Source organism: Puma concolor, chromosome B1 (genome assembly GCF_028749965.1).
Source record: "Puma concolor isolate L17-30 chromosome B1, mPumCon1.1.hap2, whole genome shotgun sequence".
Taxonomy (NCBI): Eukaryota; Metazoa; Chordata; class Mammalia; order Carnivora; family Felidae; genus Puma; species Puma concolor.
The window spans coordinates 187,667,470-187,685,374 of record NC_141670.1 but is presented as its reverse complement, the minus strand read 5'-3'; the positions used below and the strand labels follow the sequence as shown (position 1 = coordinate 187,685,374).

General features: G+C 49.1%; 1 protein-coding gene and 1 long non-coding RNA gene across 2 annotated transcripts; one reads left to right on the top strand and one right to left on the bottom strand.

Moving 5' to 3' along the window:
- Nucleotides 1-6,061: 6,061 nt before the first annotated feature.
- On the bottom strand, nucleotides 6,062-7,541 carry LOC147582073 (uncharacterized). The gene is made up of 2 exons (XR_015250547.1): nucleotides 7,135-7,541; nucleotides 6,062-6,326 (listed from the first exon to the last, which is right to left on the bottom strand). It is a non-coding gene; the product is annotated as an uncharacterized LOC147582073 (long non-coding RNA).
- On the top strand, nucleotides 7,438-12,615 carry SOD3 (superoxide dismutase 3). The gene is made up of 2 exons (XM_086705318.1): nucleotides 7,438-7,655; nucleotides 11,238-12,615. Exon 2 carries the CDS (start codon nucleotides 11,254-11,256, stop codon nucleotides 11,992-11,994), a length of 741 nt encoding a protein of 246 aa, XP_086561444.1. The 5' UTR covers nucleotides 7,438-7,655; nucleotides 11,238-11,253; the 3' UTR covers nucleotides 11,995-12,615.
- The last annotated feature ends 5,290 nt before the right edge of the window (nucleotides 12,616-17,905 follow it).

Below are 17,905 nucleotides of genomic sequence, written 5' to 3'. Positions count from 1 at the left end.
TTGTTCCCTAAGTGGAAAGCGGTCAAGATTTCTCCATTAAGTATGCTAGTACCCGTAAGTTTTTCATAGCTGCCTTTAATAAAATTGAGGAAAGTCCCCTCTATTTCTAGTTTGCTAACAGTTTTTTATCACGAAAATAAAATATTTTTCTTCTTTATTCTGTTAATGTGGTGAATTGCATCCGTGAGTCTTCAAATGTTAAACCAATCTTGCATTTCTGAGATAAATTGTACTTGGCCATGATATATTTTCCACATATATTTTCTGGATTTCTTTTGCTATTATTTTTCTCAGGCCCACGAGGGATATTGGTCTATCAAGATTTTGGTTTCAAGGTTATGCGAGCCTCATAAAATGAAGTGAGAAGAATTTTCTCCTTTCTTCTCTGCAAGAGTTTGTGTACGTTTGGTGTAACTTCTCAAGTATTTGATAAGCGTTTGGTAGAATTCACCAGTGAATCCATGTGGACTATACTTTGTGGGAAAAAAAATTTTAATTAGAAAATAGACTTTAAATATATGGGGCTATATTGCATTTATAACCATAAATTTGTTCAAAATATTTCCTTATTCTTTTGTTAGCAATAGGACATGAAGTGATATGCCTTTTGTATTTCTCACAATGGTAATTCAGATTTCTCTCTCTTTTAATTAGGCTTGCTAGAGCTTTATCAATTGTATAATCTTCAAAGAAGCTACTTTTGGCTTTTTTTTTTAACTTTCGGTAATGTTTATCTGTTCTGAACTCCATTGATTTACGTTCCTATTTCTTTCCTTCTATATACATTGGGTTTAATTTGCTGCTACTTTTATAGCTTCATAACATTTAAACCTTTGTATTTTTCTAGGCATTTAAAATTATACATTTTCCTCTCAAAACTGCTTTGGATACATCCCACAAATTTTGGTATGTTCCTTTCATTATGACTCACTCAGAAATATTTTCTAATTTCTCTTATGGGTTCTTTGATTCACAGATTATTTAGCGTGCATGATTTAATTTCCATGCATTTGGGGATTTTCTAGATCTCTCAGTGTTACTGATTTCCATTTCTTACTTCATTGCAACCAGATAACATAGTCTGTAAAGCTTTCACCTTTTCAAATTTAATGAAACAAGACAGACTAGGATACGGTCTATCTTGGTGAACATTTCGTGTAAACTTGCAAAGAACACTTGTTCTGAATTCTTGGGAAAATATCATTTCAGTCATGTCGGTTGATAATGTTCAGATAACCTAAATACTATTTCTTCTATCAACTAGTAAGAGGGTATGTTAAAAATCTGCAACTATGGTTGTGGATTTATTTCTCTCTTTAGCTTTGTAAGTTTTTGTCTAGTGTATTTCGGGGCTTTGCTATTAGAGAGATAAACACTGAGGATTATTGTCTTTCTGATGAATGTGCCTTTATCATCATGAGCTGTCCAATTTCTGTGACCATGGCAACAGTCTTTGTCTTGAAATCTACCGTATCTGCTATTAAGACAACCATGCTCGGGGCGCCTGGGTGGCGCAGTCGGTTAAGCGTCCGACTTCAGCCAGGTCACGATCTCGCGGTCCGGGAGTTCGAGCCCCGCGTCGGGCTCTCTGGGCTGATGGCTCAGAGCCTGGAGCCTGTTTCCAATTCTGTGTCTCCCTCTCTCTCTGCCCCTCCCCGGCTCATGCTCTGTCTCTCTCTGTCCCAAAAATAAATAAACGTTGAAAAAAAAAAAAATTAAAAAAAAAAAAAAAAAGACAACCATGCTCATTTTTATGCTTACTGTTCACATGGTGTATCTTTCTTCCACCCTTTTACTGCCAACCTATCTGTGTCTTTATATTTCATACGTAACTCTTGTAGGCAGCAAATAACCCTAATGAACTACTTCTTAATTTTTTTTAATTAAAAAAATTTTGATGTTTATTTGTTTGAGACAGAGAGAGGGCCACAGAGTGTGAGGGGGGGCGGTGGGGTAGAGAGAGAGAGGGGGACACAGAATCTGAAGCACGCTCCAGGCTATGAGCTGTCAGCACAGAGCCTGATGTGGGGCTCGAACTCACGGACCGCGAGATCATGACCCGAGTCGAAGTCAGATGCTTAAGCGACTGAGTCACCCAGGTGCCCCTTAACTACTTTCTAAAAAATGAGAGGTATCACGTGGAAATCTGAATCTCTGGCGTCTCTTGAGGAGTGGAAGATCTGGCGGTAATGGGCTGCATTCCAATATGGCAACACAGGGCAACACATGGCTGGGCTGCCCCTGCCCCCAACAGACTTGGCATCTTGCGTTCTGCCCACGCACCGGGGGCTGGATTGCTATTTTTCAATGAGCTGCAAATATTTCTTCAGATAAAGATCTCCACTACAATATGAAGACACGAGGTAAATAAGAAGGCTGTGTGTTTAAAGGCAAAAAGGAAAGGGCATGCACTTGGCCTATTTTATTCATTGTATAACCTGTCTGGCCCCCACAGGCATTTGAATTTTCAATTCCTGTTACAGTAAATATTCAAGTTCCGTTTGAGATGATCTAACTTTGAGGCTTAGAATTAAGAAAAGGGAGGCTGGTTTCAGGCTATGCATAGCCATTTTCTTTTACAAATAGCTGCTCTCAGCTGCAAAAGCAATTTCAAGTCTATACTAGTGATTATATAATGAATATATGCTCACAAATGAAAAGACAACTTTATTCTGATAGACAAAACCCAACTAGAACAATGCTCTGATTATTAAGCATGTCTCCATAAGTAAAATAAAAGAGTTGAACCAATAGTTAGATCCCATCTCTTTTGCTTTGGCTTTTGAGGGAAATAGGCCAATGATAGATAAACGCCTGTATTTGATGTACGTTTTGTGGAGAAAGACCAACGTGAAAAGCTTCTTACACCGCGATGGACAAAAGTTGAGGGAAACACTCAAAAAGTTCCATGTCTTGGTCCCTGGTTGGAGCCACCAGTAGATCCTCTCACCTCTCCATTGTGAGCAGAATGTCATAAGACCCGACTTTATCTCTCCTGTTCTTTCCAGAGAGGGCAAGGCGGTGCCCTGTACATCTGGGCCAGGGCCCAGAAGCACTATGAGGAGGTTCATGACTTTATTAGATTGCTCCAAAATTAATTCAATTTATTAACTACTCTAACTGTCCCAATCTTCCAGCTGCTGCTGCCCCCATCAGTGGGCCTGGTGGGCGACAGTGATTTGGAAGCTCTGATGGGGGTTCCAACCCACTCCCTTTGGAACCATCACTTAAGAAGGGCCAGAACCATATTGGACTTGTTTTCTGAATGAATCACATGGCTGCTTCCCTATTTTCGTTCCCGGGCCTTGATTCTAAGGCTTTTTGAATCCTGTTAGCATGTAGATTTTCTAATTTCTCTTCTAGAACAGAAGCTGAGTCACAGGACCTCTCTTTTCTCTATAGCTGCTTCCAGCAACAATTTTCCATAACCCTAGCAGTAGAGAATATTCTATCGCCTTTGTCTCTAGATTTCACTCTCTACATGTCGCGACGTTTGTGCTTTTTGCGCAAGTTCCTGAGGAGTTTTTCTGCCCATCTTTTCTGTTAGTTTGGTCATTCTTGGGTCTTGAGTGAGGACAGTATTGCTTCTTCAGGGTGAGGTTGCAGGGTGTGTGTGTGTGTGTGTGTGTGTGTGTGTGTGTGTGTGTGACAGCATGGGAAAAATGAAGAGATGGTGAATGGAGCCTCAAAACTGGTGAGGTACAAGGTCAAGAGCCTGACAGCTCAGCCACCTGGGCATGAGTCCCTCCTCTGTACCTATAGGTATGACACTGGACAAGTCAGTTAACTCCTGTGAGTCTATTTCCTTATCTGTAAAATATGGGAGTGACTATATCCTCCCTATAGGAGTATGCTTTGGTCTCTCATATATAGGTCTCTCCGAATAGACTACAAGCTGCTTGAAGGAAGGCTCTGATTTCTACAAGTTCCTAGTCATGATGCCCACCGAAGGGTCTGGCATCTAACCATATCAGTTGGGCATGAATTTGGCTGCAAATAACAGAATCTCACTAACAGGAGAACGTATTGAGGTTTCTTTTCTCCTAGAACAAGAAGACTAGAGCTGCACGGGTGTTGGTTAAGGTGCTCAGTGGGGCACTGGGTTTCATTTAGTTTTTTTTCTTTTTTTTCCACCACGTTTTCCATGAGGTTTCTGAGGACCTAGATTCTTTCCATCTTTCCCCTCTGTTGGTTTCTGTTCTCACTCTTGCCGACATGTAGTCCCAACGTGGCTGCCACGTCGTTAGACGTCGCACCCACGTTCAAGGCAAGAGCAAGAGGAAAGAGGCACCAACCATTTCTGCCCCTTTTAAAATTCTGCCTTCCCCAAAGCGACATCAGGTTCTGGATCTCACTGCCGGATTACTGGGTCCCATGAGTGCCCCTGGGTGAAAGCAAGTGTCTGACTTTCCAGCTTCTATAGTGGGGGGGGGGGGGAGGCAAGAAGAGGGAAGGGCAGGTGTGGTCGTTGCGCTCGGCAAGTATTTTTTTTAAAGTATGACGAGAAAGTAAGCTGAAAATGCTTCCCTTTTCCCAAGAGGAATACACTGTGCGATTATTTTGAGGAAAGAGGCACCACGCCCGATGTGCTTTTTGGTTATTCACGCTGCTATCTTGTTTTCAGACGGTAGGTAAAGCAGGAATGACCTGTTTCCTCTCGCAGATACGGGCAGGAAGGGGAACCGGAGGCAGGGTCAGGGCGCGTGCAGAGCTTCGCCTGGAAGGGTCTCACTCTGGTGCTTTCCTGAGAGTAACTTCCTTCGCACACCCTAGCCTTCTGGTCGGAAAAGGCACCGCTGTCGTGTCCTGTCATTGGTCATTCTCGTCACATGGCCAGCCAAGTATAATTAGTTGAGAAGGTCCTGGTTCTGACTGGCTTTCATTACCTTCTGATTCGCCCACATTGTCCTGACCTGTGAGCGGAAGGGTGACGCGTTCACAGGGAAGAGGAAACTTGCCAGAATGCTCCACGGACCCAGAATGCAATCTCCCTTCTTCACTGAGGAGCGGGGCTATTCACGGGGACGCAAAGGTGCACACAAATTGTTTAACAAGTGCCCGGCACACAAGAGCCACTTTAATAAATGCTAGATGTTATTAGTTTATTGCTATCACTAAGAATGATGCTTCTTTGCCCAACCTTACTAACAAGGACCTCCTTGCCCCTGTATTACCCTGATGTGTTTGGACAAAATGACCCAGATCAGATCCAAACTTAGACCCTGTCATTTCCTGACTCCGTTTCCCTCCCTCTGGGGTGTCTGGGCCAACCTGAGGCAGCCAGACACAGTTGGGAGTCTTCTCAGGCGTGTCTAAAGTACTAGGGTTGGGTTAAACTATCATCACACAGAATTTGGCCTTTTAGGGACGCCACCTGGAGGCCCTAATCACTGCTTCGAAAAGTTTTCTCCTCGTGGGAACCGCTTTATTTCCTGGTGGAATTTTGTTCTATGCGTTTTCTGAACACAATGAAAAGGAAACTATAATCGGTGTCCCTGCACAAAGGAAGTTCAAAGTTCTCTAGCAGAGATCTCTTCTACACAGACAGGAGTACCTCGGACTGCATTTTCTAATACTGCTGCTTTTACAACACTCCCTTGATTTTTTCGGTTGTTGTATTAGACATTAACCGACGTGAAAAGAAAGAGAGGTCAGCAGTTCAGTGTCTGGCTGCAAAGCAGTCACTGATGCGAGGAGACAGCCGTGGGGGGCCGGCTCACCTGTTGTCTCTTTCTTTCATCTCTCAGCCTGCGAGGTAGTAAAGTGTAACGATTAAGGAGGCAGGCTTTAGGGATCAGAGTCTTGAGTTGAGCTCTCGACTTTGCCACTTACTAGGCTCTGCAACCTCGGGCCCCTTCCGGGTTCTTTCCGAACCTCATTTTCCTTATCTACCAAGTGGGCAAGCTAATGCCCATCCCACGCCATGAATACAAACGTTACATAAAATACCGTATGAGAAAGTGTTCCGCAAAGTGTTCAGTTGCCAGTTCGGAAAACAAAACCCAGACAACTTGAGCAAAATGAGAACGTATTGACTGACGTAAAAAAACAGAGCTTCAGGTACGGCTAGATCCAGGGGTGCAAACTCTGCCCCTGAGTCACGATTTCACTCAATTTTTATTCTGCTTCCCTCCACATTGGCCCAGTCTTCAGCTGGGTTCTCCCCCAGTGGGGGCCAGGGGGTGGCTAGAACTCCAGTCTTTCTAAAAGTCCCGGCAGAAGTGGCATTACATTTCACTGGCTCTGCGTGAATTATCCTGGAACCAATGCAATGTTTTGATGAGTCACAAGCCCACCTCTGGAGTGAGGGATGAAGTCAATTCCACCTGCATGGAATGCAAATGCAGAAAACTGAGGTGCCGTTGCCAAAGGAAGGGTGGGGGCGAACAGAAGATCCCAGAGCTGGCTGCCCGCCAGAATGACCACCCTGAAAAAACAAGCAAACAAACAAACAGTTCTAGGAAGCTGGCAATTGATTCACTCAGCCTCGGGTGGGGCCCAGAATCTAAGATTTTGAACAAGCTTTCCGGCTGCCAGGACTAGTATCTGGGTCTCTAGGGGCCCTGTCCGTCCCTTTGCAGCCTCACTCCGCACTCTGTACTGGATGGATCTGTCCACACCACTGTTCCCTCCCAGACTACGAACCCCCAGAGGGCAGGGGCTCCTTCAGGTTTGGGCACCCAGCATGGAGTGAGCACCCACAGAACATTTGTTGAAGGAAAGAAGGCTGGAGGGCAGACAAGCAGGCAGACAGGACTGCCTTCTCCCATGTGGGCTTTTCTGGGAGAGAAAAGCTGCTATTTCAGGAAAGTGCTGCTGTGATTGAGAAAACATGATGGCAGCAAAGGAAGGAAGGCCACTGGGGGAGGGGGGGATGTGGAAAAGGCTCGCGGTGCCCTGGGCCGCATACCCTCCAAAGACTTCTCGAGAACTTTAATAATAAAGCGACAACAGTGGTGATGATTGCTGAGGAGTTTGATGGTGTGCCAGCCGCCGGGTTGACATCATATCCCCATTTTACAGATGATGAAAGGGAGGTCCCGGGGGAGCTGGTCCGGGAGCAAAGTCAGGATGTGACACAGCCGGGCCTGGGCAGCCAGAGTGCACGGCCCCCCCCAGCCTCCTGCCTCTCACCTCTCAAAGGCTCTGGGACGAAAACACCACGTGTATCTGCAAGGGGCCCATTCCCTTCTTGGTAGCATCGAGCAAAAATAAGTCAACAGCTGAGGAAATCAGGGAAGAGCTAAAGGCCGCTCAAGAAAGAGACCATTGTACATCTCTCCAAACAGGCTGCTTTCTGTCTCCTTCTTATCCCCCTGCTGCCGGCTGAAGGTCACTGGCTCCGTCTGGGCGCCACTCAGTGGAGTCACAGGAAGGAACAACTGGCCAGGGAGCCCGGGGGGCTGGGGAGGACGGAGGCGGGTGGAGTCAGAGGAGGAGGTGAGGCAATCAGACAACTAGGGACCTGGCCTACATTCCTTCGCAAAGTCAGCCCAATGGCCTTCTTTCCTTCCCCGCCGTGACCACTCCCCTGGGCCGGCTTCCCCTCGCTGCCCGCAAACAGCCCGGCCTCAGGAGCCAGCCTGCATTCCCGGGAACGCTGGGTGCAGCTCCCCGCTTCTCAGGAGGAAAGCTCTCTTGGAAGAGCGGGAAAGGTGGGTGCCAAGTTGGAGTTTCCTTCTTCCCAGAGCGCGTGTTTTGAGTCTGAAACTGGGGCGGGGCATGGGGGGGGCGCTTCTTGGGAAAGCGACTGGTCATCTAACGACAGAACCTGGCTGCTGGGGAGGGGACGAGCGGAGAGGTGGAGAAGGGGTGAGGGAGGCCTCCGGGGAGAAAGAAACTGTTGTCCTTTGCACCGCGGAGGCCAGTCCCAGTGGACTTTAGTGTCAGGAGTGAATCCCGAGTGAGGAAGGCCGCCTCTCCCAGGACCTCCTCCTGCAGAACCACCTGCTTGGTTGGCGGAGGCACAGAGGGGGGCTCCTGGCCGGTTCAGGCTCACGTCCAGGGCTCCTTCTGGGAGTGGGCCGAGGGACCGGAACACGGGGAAGGTGTCAGAAGGGCCACCGTCTTCCCAGATCCAGACCCAGGAAGGAGGCACAGGCCTGGTGGCTTCCTTTGACCTCTTTCTCCAACGACCTGTCTCCCCTTCCAGACCAGGCACATAGCAGGGCCCCCCGAAACCACTTGGTCCTTCACAGCTCGATCTCAGGGGGACACGGTGTGTGTGTGAGAAAGGGGAGCCTCCCGGGGACCGGCCTCAGGACGTAGAAGTCCAGGTTGAGAACCAAGGAGTCCCGGCTCACCTGAGGTGGAGGAAGATGCTTTTTCTCTCAAGAGAAAAGGATCTCCTTAAAATGTTAATTATTACCCAGCCAATTCTGAAAAAAAGCTTCATCGACACACCCCGCGCCATCTGTTTTTGTTCTGTTTTTAAGGAAGAGTTTTCCAACTGGCAGAGCCCTCCTGGGGGGCAGGACGGCCAGCGGGGCTGGGGCAGGCAATGATGGTGGACAGCTTGAGGCTGAGGCCTGGGACGGTCCCCCACTTCCGCTCCTGCTCCCTGGGGCTCCAGGGCGGTAACCCCATACCAGGCCATGTCTGAGGTGGTGGTTCCCTGGACCTCACTTTCTGGGCTTCTCCTGCCTTCCCGCCACTCCTCCTGGGAGCCCTTCCCGGGCATCACGTCCTCCTGTCACGGCTTCAATAGCATCTCTCACCTGATTGTCCTGAAACTTCTTCTCCTTTTTTTTTTTTTTAATGTTTATTTATTTTTGAGAGAGGGAGGGGGAGAGAGAGAGAGAGAGCGAGCATGATGAGCAGGGGAGGGAGAGAGAGAGGAAGAGAGAGAATCCCAAGCAGGCTCCAGGCTGTCAGTACAGATCCCGACAAGGAACTCGGTGCCACAAACTGTGAGATCATGACCTGAGTTGAAACTGAGAGCTGGATGCCGAACCTAGTGAGCCACCCAGGTGCCCCTGTCCCGAAACTTCTATCAGCAGCTTCCCTCTGGTCGCTACGAGTCGCCATATACTAGGAACTTTCTACCAGCCAGGCTCTATGCTAAGTGCCTTCGACTTGAGAGCCATTCGGTGTAGCGGCTAAACCTTGGCTTGGACCACACACTTTTAAATCTTGCCCTCAGCTATTCATTGTGTAACTTCGGGCGAGACACTTGCTTCTCTGGGCCTCAGTTTCCTGCCCTTTGGAATGGGGATAACAGTGACACCTACCCCATAGGGTTCATGGAAGACTTATACGAATTAACATACACAAAGTGCTTTTTAACAGCGCTTCTGTGTGTTTGATAAATGTTAACGATTCGAACTGTCTCCCTGAAGTCTCAGCCAGCCCCTGAGGTATGTATTATTATCCCCATTTGCAGATAAAAACAAAAAACAAAAAACAAAAAACAAAAAACACACTGAGGCTCAGGAAAGAGCTGGAGCCCCACCAGTTTTCAGTCCGGCAGTTACTCTGCCTAACTCTGCAATAAAAATAACTAAACCCTCAGAGAGTAAGTGGCAGAGGCAGGCTTCAGACAGTGAGTTCCAGAACCACCTTCTTGTACTCACCATACTAGATTGCCTTTCTGTAACGGTTACGGAAAGAAAAAAATCCTCAACCCCAGAGTTTATTTTTAAAATGGTACCTGCTGTGGGGCTGGAGAAGACCCTTGAAAGTGCCGCTGACCTGACCCCTGAAGATGCACTTAAAAATATGAAACTGGCCTGCCATATAATACCTCATTTAATCCTCGCCGTGATCCTTGGAGACATTACCCTATTTTACAGGTAGCTAAGACAGAGCCAGTAACTCCCCCACAATATCGCCGCGAGCAAACGTTAGAACTGGGATTTGAACCTGTGTTGGACTCTCAAGCTCTGGCTGGGTCCCAGAATCTCTGACGGAGCTTTACAAAAATAATAATCCATGCCCACTGAATCAGAAGCTCTCGGGCACGGCCTGGGCACGTGACTTTTATGAACCGGAATGTGACGTGCAGTCGTCACGGGAAACCCCCCCCAGTGACGCTGCCTTTTCCAAGTGCCAGACCTGTGTTTCCAAATGTCTACCAAACACCCCACGTGCGTCACCGACCAGACTCTCACCCCCGGGGGCTCGGCTGAACTCACCCTCCCTGCTGTCCTCTCAGGGCCTCTGTCCATGGGCCCAGCCCAGTCTCCCCTGCTGGCTACTCAGTCATCGCGCCGGCTCGTGCCCCCCTCTCCCCCCCCCCCCCACTGTCCGTGCTATCCGAGATGTCTCTCAAGTCCATACCCCTCCAGCACTGCTGCCTCCACCTTGGTGAAGGCCTTCACTGGTTCGCATCGGGGTTGCTGCAATTGGGCAACTCCTCTCCCTCCGGCTGTCTCTACTTCTCCCACACAAAATCCCCCCCCCGTCCCTTAGACATGCCGTGTCCTTTCACAGGCTGTGAACACGTCAGGGTGTGCCTCCTGCCTGGAAGCAGTCTCCAGTCTGGTTCAGCTCAAAAACGGCTTGTCTTGGGAGACCAAGCTCAAATGTCATCTCCTCTGGGGAAGCGTTCCTGGCGTTCCCCTGGTGGGATGGCTACTACTTTCTCTGTCCTTCCCCAGCCCAGGGCTCATCCATCTCCAATCACAGGATGGTGTTAGAATGACTTGATGACACGCCTGTCCCTCGGTGAAGTCCTCATTCAACAATCACATATTAAATGTCTCCTTACAGCCAGGTGTGGGCCCAGGTGCTGGGGCTGATGAGGAGGAAAACCGAGTTTCTGTCTTCAAGTCTGCTGTGCCCGGCAGAGAAGAGGGGGCAGGACACTTCGGAGAGGGCACGGCTATTCTAAGGGCCGAGAATGCGGGGTAGGAAGTCTTAACTGGTCTGTACAGGAGGATGCTTAGCGAGGGTGGCAAGGGGTGATGGGGGAGGGGAAGGTCTGGAAGGGCCATCCTTATGTGCCCTGAGACTCTCCCCCCATTGCCCCATGACTTCCTCCAAGTGATGCAGACAGGACTTGAGAGGGCCATGATCACCCTGGCGGCTCAAAAAGATCCCCATGAGTTGCCTGAGACTGTGTCAAAGCCATCTTTGCAAGCACAGCACCTGACCCAGGTCCCGGAACAAAGCAGGCCCAGAAAGGCACGGGGCCAAAGGCAGGAATGCGCGCTGGGCGAGGAAGCCCCTGGGGTCGGGGGTCCTCACGTTGCCAGGGACTAAGGCTCGCTCTGCTCCACCCCTGGGGGCGCCCGCAGGTGCCCGACTCCGGCCATGCTGGCGCAGGCGCTGCTGTGTGCCTACCTGCTGCTGGCGGCCCGCGCCTCGCGCGCCTGGTCCGACCCGGACCCGGAGGAGCCCGGCTCCAGCACGGCGGCGCAGATCCGCGACATGCACGAGAAAGTGACGGCGATCTGGCAGGAGATGACGCAGCGGCAGGCGGCGGGCGACCGCCCGGACGCCGCGCTCCACGCCGCCTGCCGGGTGCAGCCGTCGGCCACGCTGGACGCGGCGCAGCCCCGGGTGAGCGGCCTCGTGCTCTTCCGGCAGCAGGTGCCCGGCGCCCGGCTCGAGGCCTTCTTCGACCTGGAGGGCTTCCCGGCCGAGCCCAACAACTCCAGCCGCGCCATCCACGTGCACCAGTTCGGGGACCTGAGCCAGGGCTGCGACTCCACCGGCGCGCACTACAACCCGCGGGCCGTGCCGCACCCGCAGCACCCGGGCGACTTCGGCAACTTCGCCGTGCGCGACGGCCGCCTCTGGAAGTACCGCGGCGGCCTGGCCGCCTCGCTCTTCGGCCCGCACTCGATCGTGGGCCGCGCCGTGGTGGTCCACGCGGGCGAGGACGACCTGGGCCGGGGCGGCAACGCGGCCAGCGTGGAGAACGGCAACGCGGGCCCCCGGCTCGCCTGCTGCGTGGTGGGCGTGTGCGGGCCGCTGCCCTGGGCGCGCCAGGCGCAGGAGCACGCCGAGCGCCGGAAGCGGCGGCGGGAAAGCGAGTGCAAGGCCGTCTGAGCGCGCCCCCCGCCCGGGGCGGGGCCCGCGGAGACCCCCTGCGGGCCCCGCCGCTCCTCCGCGCGCCAGGCACCTGCCCCCTGCCGGCCTTGACTTTCTCCCCCCAGCTCCCAGAGACACCTTCTCGCCCGGGGTCCCAGTTCTGCGCGGCTGAGGTCTCCCCGAAAATCCCCTCCACCCTGAGGCCTCCAACCACGTATGCGGTAACACCCCTCCGCATCCAGAGGGCAGGCCGTGCCCTCTGAGACCCCCATCTCGAGCTCTGAGGAGCCCTGGACGTATTGAAGTAACCCACCTACCCTCCCGGACCCCCCACCCCCACCCCAGGTTCCTTTCTACCCTCATTCCAGGAGCCCTGAACCAATCCTGCTATGCCCTAAGGGCTCAACTCCTCCCACCCCTTAGAGTCCTTCTAGGCGCTCTGAGACCCTTCCTGAGGTCACCTAGCCCCCCACCCCAACCGCCGACCCCCGACCTCTCACACACCATGCCAGCACATGCAGCCTGCAGTTAGGCGCCCCTGCCCGGTGTCCTCGGCTGTTGCTCGCCCGCTGCCACCCACAGAGAGGCCGATTGGCAGTCTTCGTGTTGCATATTAAAACTCAGCAATTCAGTCTTGCACTGGGGCCTTGGTTACTTTTGTTTGTTTGTTTGAGGCTCTGCTCCTAGGCTCAGCTACTATTTGGAAACCGCAAAGATATTTCCCCAAAACAGGCAGGATTTCTCCTTATCCTCTTCTCTCTCTACATCTGCTGACCACGACGTGGGGTCTCTGGTTATATTGTCCTTCCGTGTGGCTCCCAAGATGGAGGGCACCAGGATCACTCAGGAAAGTGAGAAAAGAAAAAACCAAAAAAAACCCCAAAAAACAAAAAACAAAACCCCCCCCAAAAAAAACCCAAAAAAACCTGGGCATCCTGGGCTGGAATCCAAAGGGAAAGATGGACAGCTATTTGCAACAAGCTTCCTGGTGGTTCTGATGCTGGGGCCGCCAGCATGACACAAGGCCAGTGCCACTTCACTGGGCCCTGTGTCTCCTCACACGTGCCTCTGAGGGCAGCCTGAGGTCCCAGATGGTGAGAGGGCCGGTGAAGCAGTGTGACAGAGCAGTTTACAGGGCGGTTGGCTTTGGGATCTGAAGTTGCTGGCCTTCTCCACAGTCAGGATAAGGACAAGGCTTCTCTTGACTTCTTGACACAGAGGCGGTTGGAACAATGAAGCCCATGGGCAGGCTGATATTGACTAAGACTTGGATGTTCAGCCTGTCTTTTTGAAAATTATAATCTCTACACAGACTAGATTAGAATGCGTAGCCACCTTCATTTGTGGAATAAAAGCACCCAACAACTTTTTACGCTCCTTGGGCAGACCCACTTTCTAGCTGCGACTTCCATTCCTCCCAGACTCGAGGCAGTGAGTCAAACGGAACCTTCGCCAGAAACCCATCCCCGGTGGCTATATTTATCGCTTACTAGGACTAACTTGTTATTTACAAATCTTTCCTTGAACCCAAGTGACAATTGGAGAGAAAGGTTTTTGCCTGGTGACTTTGCTCCACCAACTGTTCTCACTGGTTTGAAGCGTTCGCTTGAACCGTGCAGATTAGCGTTGAAAGGGGACTAGCAAACTGCTTCTTTAAATATCCTGATCCCAACAGATGTGTTTGCCTATCCCCACAGTTTAAAGTGGTGAAAACGAGGCAGGAAGCACATAGGACACACAGTGGAGAGGAATGAACACCCCACGGATGGATGCCCAACACCCCATCTTCCACTCGCTGCCCCGATTATAGGCTAAATTCAGGATCATCAAGGGAGGTTTGGATTTCTTTTTTAGAAGGAGGCTGGTGCTTCTCATCACTTACCTTATGTCGTAGTCCATTTGGGCTGTCATAGAACAGTCCAGACTGGGTGGCCTATAAACAACACAACTTCATTTCTCACAGTTCTGGAGACTGGAAGTCCAAGGTCATGGCACCAGCATGGTCAGGTGAAAGCCCTCTTTGGGGTTCACACCCAGTGCCTTTCACTGTGTCCTCACATGGAGGAAGGAGTTAGGGATCTCTCTGAGCTCCTTTTATAAGGCTCCCCCCCTCATGACTTTGGGACACCTTTGGGAAAAGGTGTCACCTTCTGTTACCATCATCTTTGGGGGTTAGGATTTCAATGTATGAATTGGCGGGGGGGGGGGGGCACAAACATTCAGATCATAGTATCTTCTGGTTTTAGTTTCTCTCTTCATGACCCTCAACCCTCCAAGACCAAAGAGGTAACCTAGCAGACCCATTCCATGTTCTTTCGGTCCATCGGTGGGAATTGGATTGATAAGCTCTTCCATGGGGCTCCAGAGACGAGAAACAATGAAAGGAAATAATAGAAGGGTGAAGTGGCCTGTTTGGAACCCCCGCTCCGCCACACTTTTAGAAGCTGTGTGACCTGAGTTAAGTCACTTCACCTCTCTGGGCCTGGGTTTTCTCATCTGTAAGATAAGATCATTATATTGTATTGTTGTGAGAATTAAATCGAGTGTCATTTGTGAGAGCTGTATAAAGGGAGGACCTAAGTATCTAATAAATGTCTACTTAATAATGATGGCTAATGTCAGAAAAATAGCTACGTACCAACAGATTGAACGACCTTGTGTCCTAGTGAGTGCCTGCAACTAGAAAGATTCAAGTAGAGGAAACGTTGCTTCCACGTAGGTTTGAAAGAAAGTTTCTGCATCCGGTGAAGAGGCTGGCTTGCTGAACTTTGATCCCCGCTCCTGGGGGAGGGCAGGTAGAGTTCTGGGACGGAGGAAGATTGTGAGTGGTACAGGCAGGCATCTGGTTTTGGGCACAGAACTTGATGCGTGCGGCCAGACCCACCCACTGGACCCCACTTGGCCCCTGGAAGCTATTTTTACCCCTCTCATCTTACAGATCTGTTTTGTTAATCTCCTTATATTTGCTGTTTTGACTTCCCAGCCAGCTTGCTAATCAGTTTGCCTGTTTGACTCACAGGGTTTGCATTTGTCACTGAGACTTAAACACACACTTGTTTTGATTTCTTTTTGTAAAATTAGAAGCGTTTGATGTAATGACTCTACCTAGACACAGCTGGTAAAGTGAGAATAATGCTCGAGTTTGCACAGTTTAAACACAATGTAGACAATAATTAGAAATGCTATCTTTAGATGTTTAGGATAAGCTTTTTCTCAGAATTGCAGTGAAATTTTTTCCGAGTGGGGCTTTTCAGTGCATATATATATATATATATATATATATATATATGCAGAAATACTAAAAACGTAAGAAAATAGAGCAAATCAGTGAGTGCTTTGGTCAACTTGAAAGACTGCAGGAAATAAACTAACTGATTTTAGATCTGGCATTTTTGATGGAATGCATAAAATCTTTACATTCTCCATAATTTTCATGACTACCATACGATCTAATAATTTTAGGTGGCAGATTGCAACTGATAAGTTGTTACAATATGTTCAGAAGGAACGCTCAGTCTATATGCCTGGCCTGTGGCGAGGGTGGAGAGGGAGAATGGTGCAAATAATAAAGATAATCATCTGTATCAGGAAAATTACTGCATGTTTATTTCAGGTAACAAAAAAAAATATATAGTTATGTTACATGATGGTCATAGAATCCAATAACACAAAGTCTGCAAATGAATAGAAGTTACTTCTGTCTTTAAGTTAAACTACAAAATAGCAGCTGGTTTTCTCTTTTTCTTTCTTTCATTCATTCTTTCTCTTTTCTTCCTTCTTTCTCATTCCTTCCTTCTTTCTTTCCTTCCTTCTCTTTCTTTTCTCCTTCCTTTTTCTTTCTTTCTCTTTCTTTCTTTCCTTTCTTTTTCTTTCTTTCTTTCCCCTTCCTTCCTTTCCTTCCTTCCTTCCTTCCTTTCTCTTTCTTTCTCTTTTCTTTCTTTCACCAATTGTTTTAAATTTAATAGGCTATCACTGGCCTTGGCTAAGATCCAAAATATATTCCTGGGTTTACATAGATTCCAGAAAGTCTAACCTGTCGGTATTGTACAAACTTTCCCTATAAAAAAAAAATCCCATTCAAGAGGTGATATGAAATGTAAGGCAGCACATCTGTATCTATCATCTTAAATTGCCTTCATGCTGTATCAACTTGTTTTGTTTTGTTTTCGTGAGCAATCATAATATCGAGAGACAGGCCCTTCTTATTTTTCTGCTTCTCATTTCTAATTAGATTCACTACTGAGCTCTCTACTGCATCTCGGAATTTCAAATTTTTCTCTGTTCAGAAAGACATCTGGAAAAAAGGAATATATTAAAGTAGTGAGTTAAGTAAGGGGAATCTTTTGGCTCTTTGACATCCTAACTGAGCTGTGTGATGGTACCCTCTGTATTATTAAGAGAGATTGTTCCAAATGGAGGCGTCCAGAATGAAAGCAGAGGGCAGAGCAAAGAGAGGGCTTTTTCAAGGAGAAGTCGGATACCAAGCCATCCCAAGGGCTACAGGAAAGTGATGGAACCAGGAGAAAAGCGTGGCAAAGGCGTGCTGGAATTTTAAAGAAACAGGGACGAAAACACCAATGGGCAAGTAGCTGGTCTTTGAAATTCCTTGAGGAAGAGATTGAACCTTTTATGTCACATGGTCAATAGGGGCACAAATGCCCCAGTGGGAATAACACATCCCCAAGTTCACCCCAACATGTGAACGACTGATGCCAGTCGTTTAGAATTCCACGTCGTCACAAAATTCCACGTCGTCACAATGGTGTGTGTTTGGGATTGAGGACACAAGAGGACCCATAGGGGAAAATGAATTTAACGTAAGATTGCCAACTGGGAGGAGGCCCCAGCAGGGACTGAGCTGAATGCCAGTAGGAGCCTCCTAGCTAGAGAGGCTTCTGGAATAGCCACGTGAGGTGAAGATGACAGAGGGGGAGGGGAAAGTGGACAGAGGAGGCATGGAAAAAGGAGTTAAGGAAGAGAAATGCCTGATTTTAAAAAGCCAATCCGTTTCCAGGGGCCTTAATTACAAGAAGGACAAACGCTCGTATGTAAAAATCCACACCTAAAGGCTCTCAGGTACAGAGCCGTCACAAGAAATGCAGTGTGTGCAAACAAGCTCTCATTAAGAGGCCTGTCAGCTCTGTTTCATTTATCCAGACTGCTCTGCATTCTGCTGGGAACCGAGCTGGAAAAATAATGGAAGGACAGACATACTGGAAGAGTATGGGAACAAAGGTGGGAACGTTCCAGCTGCAAAACAGAACAGATGATAAAGAAGCCAGGGAGGAGCAGAGAGAAGATGGCATTTTTCTTAACAAACAAACAACCACTGCCCCTCCCCCCACCTCCAAACCCATGAGTAACGCAACATTCTGGCTTTTAAAGGGAAGACAATGAAACAAAATCAGACATGGACTTCAGAGACAATGCTGTCGGTGGTCTATTTTAAATCCATTTCTAACTTTCCTGTACTTCTTCAGACCTGATTTTGTTTTGGTGTTCACCCTTTTAGAGTGTGCGTGTCCCGGGTCGGGCCCTCCCTAGTTGCCATGGTGATCTTACGGAACCTAAACCCTTCGCAGGAATATTCCATCTCCCTTGCCAGGCGTTGGTGTAGACAGAGGCATGCGATAATTCTGACCGATGAAATGTGCCAAGAACTAGATTTCTTGCTCTTGCTCTTAAACACACACACATACACACACACACACACAGGGAGAAACTTCCTTCTGCCTTTGGACACAAACCTAAGAACAGGTGACTGATGCTGGAGCTGTGGCAGCCATCTTGGCAGTTTGAGGGAGTAGCTGACACTGAGGTTCGGCAGAGCAGGAAATGGGAACCCAGATACTCGATGACTTCTTGAATAAACCAGCCCAGGAATGCCCTACTTCTGAACTGTGTGTTACGTAATGTAATTCATTTCTCT